This window comes from Cupressus sempervirens, chromosome 6 (assembly GCF_028749045.1).
Source record: "Cupressus sempervirens isolate cs-2001-9-10 chromosome 6, ASM2874904v1, whole genome shotgun sequence".
Lineage (NCBI taxonomy): Eukaryota > Viridiplantae > Streptophyta > Pinopsida > Cupressales > Cupressaceae > Cupressus > Cupressus sempervirens.
Genome location: NC_143123.1, coordinates 99,413,630 through 99,419,921, shown reverse-complemented (window position 1 = coordinate 99,419,921; position 6,292 = coordinate 99,413,630). Strand labels below are relative to the sequence as shown.

The 6,292-nt window shown below is 33.3% G+C and overlaps 1 protein-coding gene across 1 annotated transcript; it reads right to left on the bottom strand.

Moving 5' to 3' along the window:
* Positions 1–1,052: 1,052 nt before the first annotated feature.
* Positions 1,053–5,155, bottom strand: LOC149551422 (ras-related protein Rab7). The gene is made up of 7 exons (XM_089786931.1): positions 4,946–5,155; positions 4,693–4,719; positions 2,638–2,737; positions 2,149–2,295; positions 1,969–2,049; positions 1,737–1,882; positions 1,053–1,478 (listed from the first exon to the last, which is right to left on the bottom strand). Exons 1-7 carry the CDS (start codon positions 4,996–4,998, stop codon positions 1,412–1,414), a joined length of 621 nt encoding a protein of 206 aa, XP_089643057.1. The 5' UTR covers positions 4,999–5,155; the 3' UTR covers positions 1,053–1,411.
* Between the last annotated feature and the right edge of the window lie 1,137 nt (positions 5,156–6,292).

Sequence of the window (6,292 nt, the reverse complement as noted above, 5' to 3'; positions counted from 1 at the left end):
AGAGAAAAATTTAGTATTCTCCTAAAACGAAGGGCTAGGCAAAACCTAGAAAACAAAGTAATATTTTAAGTAAATTGGCACTGCCTTCCTCTGAGAAAGAAATATATCACCAGAAGGATATTCTACAATAATTTGCAGAAATTGGTTTCTCAAACTCACAAAATACTAGCCTGATGCATCTGCCAAAGTTCCTAAAGTTTCAATCTATATTTATTGGTGAACAAATGGTGCTATATAGACTTATAAAATGAACAATGCATGCCAACTTCAATCTCTATCTATTGTGATTGAACACAAACAAGGCTCACAATGCAAGATATTTTGCGAAGTAAAATTCATTTGTTCTTATGCTTTGGACACAATCAAATCAATTTTGTACATTATATGAAATAGAACAAATATTTTAGGTAAATTGGCATTGCCTTCCTCTGAGAAAGAAATATATCACCAGAAGAATAGTCTACTATACTTTGCAGGAAATGGTTTCTCAAACTCACAAAAAACTAGCCTGATGTATCTGCCAAATTTATTAAAAAGCTTCAGTCTATATTTATGTGTGAACAAATGGTTATATATAGACTTATAAAATGAACAATGCATACCAACTTCAATCTCTATTTATTGTGATTGAACACAATTAAGGCTCGCAATGCAGGATATTTTGCAATGTAAACTTGATATGTTCTTATGCTTTGGACATAATCAAATCAATTTTGTACATTAAATGAGATACAATCAAATCAACCAAATCAATATATAATGAAGAATAGATATAATCAAATCAACTTTGTATGTAATATGAAATATATCAAAAAACTACACAGGAAGTGCTTCTAGTAATTAATTAGAAAACTGAAAGTCCAAGTAGTGTGAATTTGACACCAAGAATCCTAGAAGCGCCCAAATCATAAACAATGTTCGGAATCAATTAAGAGAAACACAAACTCAAGTGATTAGAGAGTTCATGACAAAAACCTAAACACTCCAGTGATTATTCAAGGCAAAAATCTAACTTATCAATAAGGATTTCAGCAGACCACAGAACAACTGAATAAGAAGAAAATGTAAGTGCAGATTTGTTTCATTTATTATTGTTGAATGGTATACCACTAAAGAATAATTATAACCATATTTCAAATAATCACAAGAGAATACCAACATAGATTGCAGTATATGTTCTCATGCCATCCACAAAATTAAACTTCTCACCATTTGAATCATACAAAATAGTGTAATCAATCCCTGGCTCAGAGACAGGAGAATGCAAACCAGAGAACTACTATCAAGATTTATCTAAAGTACAATTCCATCACTACACTGAACACAAACAATATTCAATCAACCTCCAAATGGGCGCATCCATTGCAAAGCCCTTATGTAGCACCCAGAATCTTTTGTGACAACTGGGAGGCTAACATTCACATCCTGACGATCTTTGTTGCCTCCCAGCAGAGACATCAATTGTATCCGGAAGATATCTACAAAGTAACAATAACAATATCAACCTCAATAAATCCACAGAGATAATTATGTATAAGATAACGATAGATAGAGAAAATAAAATAATGTGAGAGGAAGATTGAAAAGAAAAACAAATACAAAGAACAGAAAACAGAAATCAACAGTCAGCAATTAATATAGATAGCATATGAATTTGAACACAAAAACATATACAACTCGCACACTTTACACTAGAATTAAAAAGAAGTGATGCATGGCACATAGATTTTACTAACATTTCCTCTTCAGGCTCATTCTTCAATGCATTTTTAGCTATGCACTGGAACGCTGCTTCAACATTGAAGCCCTCTTTGGCAGATGTTTCAAAGTAAGGAATGTTGCCTTTAGAAGCACACCATGCCCTGGCTTTTTTCTCTGAAACCTGTGACAACCATAATTTGTACTCAGGTACTTCATGACTGCATTCCACTTCAAAGAACTAGGAAATCAGAAAGTCAATCCACCTACCACTCTGCTGTTTCCACCATCCACATCAATTTTATTTCCAAGCACCACGAATGGAAAATTTTCTGGATCGGAAGGGCTTGCCTATGAAAAAAGTTGCATGGAAGATCAGTGGCAGCACAAGTCAACGAAACCTCAGAATGAACAGCAAAGTTAAATTGGTGAATAATTCAGTCAAAATACCTGAATTAAAAATTCCTCACGCCAATTGTTAAGATTATCAAATGATTTCATAACATTAACATCATATACAAGAACACAGCAATCAGCACCACGGTAAAAGGCAACACCAAGGCTCTGAAATCTCTCCTGGCCAGCAGTATCCCATATCTGCCTTAAAAGAACATTTATAGAAAAACAAGGAAGATCAGTAAGTATAAGATCTATTCCATACTCAGCCGAGCAACAGAAAATCCTCAGACAAGACAGAAACCTAGCATCTAAAGGCCACTAATTATTGATTCCCAGTTCGTTGACCACACACATTAACTGATGCTATTCTTATTATACAACTGTGTGTCAATGATGAGAAAAATAAAAGAAAACTGATATAAAAGGTTAGCAAAAAAAGATCAAGAAAAGTTGCAAATCACGTTACTCATTTCATATGATGTATTGAAAACATTACCAAACAAAAAAAAATCAAAATATCTACAGGCAATTGATACAGACCTGCAGTGTGAAAAGCCTGTCCTCAAACTGCACTTCCTTGGTCAAGAAGTCAGCTCCAATTGTTGCTTTGTACTGATTGCTGAATTTCTTGTTTACATATCTATATGTCACTTAAGGATAACAGGAGAACTAGTTCTAGGCTCGACTAGTAGAAAAAAGGAATGTAATAAGCTGCTCAGTGAGCTCATTAAACTTTAATCCCTCAAAACTGTTTTGTTCTCAATCAATCGAGTTTTGAACTAGAGAAACAAATGTGTACCAATACAAGTATTTCTCACTCTGCAATTCATGTCTGAAATTCCACCTAATTCAACACCAAAGAATATTAAATTTACCCACAAATCCCTACTGGTTAATATTAAAACTAGGAACGAATAGACAATCTAAATAGTTCCACCATAGAATTAATAAATCTTGACTTAGTTTAGACATGTCAAAACTAGGGACAAAAAAAAGTTGAAATTTTTTTCCCTCAAATTGAGAATCACATGTATTAACACTTGAAAAGATCAGTTACCCCAGCTATATGGAGTTTCTAAACTATGGTACAAATTTCAAGGCACTGTGGTGCAATGGTAATAGGAGACACTTTAAAAAGTACACAATGGGTTCAAATAATTAATTAGAGCATGATACTAATAGACAGAGTGCTAAGTTTATGCTACCAAAAACGGAGGTCACATCCAAAATTGTGACTTGTTGAGAGAACTTGATTATGTGTTACACAGAACCCTTTATCTACATTGACTTAAACGTGACCCGTAACCTCAACCAACATTTAGTGTGAAAGCAACAACAAAAGCTTCAAAATATGCAGGAATTCTCCAGAAAATCATTTCCTGAAAACTACTGAGCTGCTATCGAATGCAGCCCTGGCAATGTCAGGGCCAATTCCAGATGATTAAGGTTCAATTCTCTCACCAAAAGCTATTCTATGTAGATCCCATTGTAGAAAAATTCAAAAAGATTGCTTGCCCCAAAAATTACTGAGTATTGCTATATTTAACAAGCTACATAAATTGTCTAAAAGATCACTAAAAGTGTTTTACTTTGTTTTCACATAGCATACCCAAACCCACAGCTTGTGGTAAAACGCAATATGAGTTCCTTATTTTTAAATTTTAAAAAGAAAATTCCAATTATTTTGCAAATAAATATGAAGTACTGAGTCTTGAACTAACAGATTAAGCTGTGGAAACATCAAACTACGGGCAGGCATGGTGTGATGGTAATGGAGAGAAATTGTTAGACGATAAAACAGCTTTAAATCTCTCCATTGCCATGACATAACTCACAATAGTAGTGAACACGTGAAGAGTTTGTGCCGTGCTGGCTATGATGTGCCTATGTCCGCCTTAGCTCTGTAGGTCAAGTTGTGACACAATATTTTGAAGTGTTCAAACGCTCTCACTGCAATCAGCCGAGACTATAGGACAATGATTTTGGACTCAAAAGTCAGTCTCGCTGAAATAAATATAAGTTGTGGCATATCGTTTATGAGGTGTTCGTATTCACCTTAGCTAACGACGATTAAAATTTAAAATGTACGCATCCCGTGCCTTGCATCCATCTAGGTTTCTGTCCAGCTGCTAGGAGAGCTCCCGAGCTCCACAGTTCGCAGTCCGTCTTGGCATAGAAATTACAGGTACAATTCATGCTCGGGGAAAGGAGATGACATTAAGGAAAATGATCGCGACGGGTGTAGATCCCCCAGCCACAATAAAACTGAAGGATGTGCCCTAACGCACTCCTCATTATCACTCCCTCATCCCAATAACATAGCATAACTCCACTGAACATGTTGCTAAAAGCATTTTCTAAGGATCGCAGTACTCGCAAATTAAAATGATTAAAAATACCTAAAACTATAGATTAGCTATGGTTTTAGCCATTTTTGCCAGCTTCAAATACAATTCAAATGGTGTAACTTACCCTCAAAATACAGAGTTTCACATCAATGATCCAGCCCATAAATCCCACCTAAGACCACTTGAAAACAATCGCAAATCCTTAAAAAAACACAAATAAACAAAAAAAATACCATTTTGAGGATACTGATTCATGAGAGATGTTTTACCTACCCTGCAAACAACAATAAATCAAAACCCAATTGTCAAATTCGAGTCCTCATGCAAACCCTAGCATCGATCCACAAATCCAATCACGGACAAAATCTAAAATAATACAATAGAACTCTGAAAAATTCAAATTATCCACAAAATTGCAACCAAAGATTTCACAGAATAATTGGGATTACGCACAAACGGTGGACTTAATAAAACAGAGTTACAAGAACGAATTGCCTTACCCACTGTCGCCGAGGATGATAACCTTCAACAGGGTTCGCCTTCTCGCAGACATGGTCAAATTTCGATCTGCTTTCCCTCCGAGAAAATGCAACGAACAGATCTAAGCCTTGAATACTAGAGAATTTAGCTGTTGTGCCCTGCCCCTACTAATTATTTTTTATGTTTTTGGTTTCCACTCTCGTTTGATTTGTTTGTAAAGGGAGTGCGTCTTCTGCGTTGTGGGAGAATATACGTATTAATTGAAGGAGAAGATTTTACATATTCAAGTCGGTCTCCCGTCCAACTGGCTTTCTAATTTTGTTTTTATCTTTCGTTAATAAAATTACTTTTCATTGTAAAAATATTGACTTTGGATGAATATTTACAATATCAATATAAGTATTTAAAAATGTGTTTAGGGAATGAGTTTAATTGGCTAAGCAGCCTGGAAATTGATAGTTGTTCTATCAAACAATTGGTTTTTTTTTAGGTATATTTTTTATATTTAGTAGATTACAAATTATTTAAATATAATTTTTTAAATTAAATTATTCATATAAAGGAAAATTGATAATCAATGTTTTTCTTAAGACAAAATGAAAGACAGTAAAATGACCCAACTGACATAAAAAAATTCATATGACAAGCAGAGGTGACCTACATGTGACTAAGGTGTTCAATGTTTATTATAAAGACCTGATCCAAATCTTTAAACAAAAATCTAATAGAGAATTTTGAGTTGTGATTGTTGGTTTTTTTATAGTTGACTTCAAGTTACAAGATAGTTTCTAATAACTAGTTTTTTTTAATTGTAACTTTTGCTCTTTCATAATTAGCTTTTGGTTTGGAGGTGGTTTCTAACTAAGATGGTTTGTGACTCTAGATTTTAAGTCATGTCTCTTACTTCTACACTAATCATAATATATATATATATATATATATATATATATATATATATATATATATATATATATATATATATATATATATATATATATATATATATATATTACGCCGAGAGTAATTGTTCTCGAGGCGCCTATTTTTATTTAATCCCAAGGTTATTTTATAATTGGGATTTATGAAAAAAAATAGGCGCCTCGAGAACGATTACTCTCGGCGTAATATATATATATATATATATAAGCTAGTAGCAGTCGCGGCGCAACAGATAAATTATTTTTTAATTTTTCTTTTTTTGATATGGTTAGTATTGATTTATTTTTTTCTTTTTAAATTTAGTTGTATAAACTTACTATAAAATTGTAGTCATATAAACTTAGTATAAAATCATTCTTCAACATTTTTTTTTTAAATTCTATATATATTGTTTATTTGCATCACTTTGATTCAATCTTATTTTAAGG

Excerpts from the sequence above, each read along its gene's own strand:
- LOC149551422 (XM_089786931.1), bottom strand. The coding sequence starts at position 4,998 with ATGTCTGCGAGAAGGCGAACCCTGTTGAAGGTTATCATCCTCGGCGAC. Across the intron at positions 4,720-4,945 it reads ATCATCCTCGGCGACAGTGG|GGTAGGTAAAACATCTCTCA; the intron begins GTAAGGCAATTC and ends TGTTGTTTGCAG. Across the intron at positions 2,738-4,692 it reads AAAACATCTCTCATGAATCA|ATATGTAAACAAGAAATTCA; the intron begins GTATCCTCAAAA and ends AGTGACATATAG.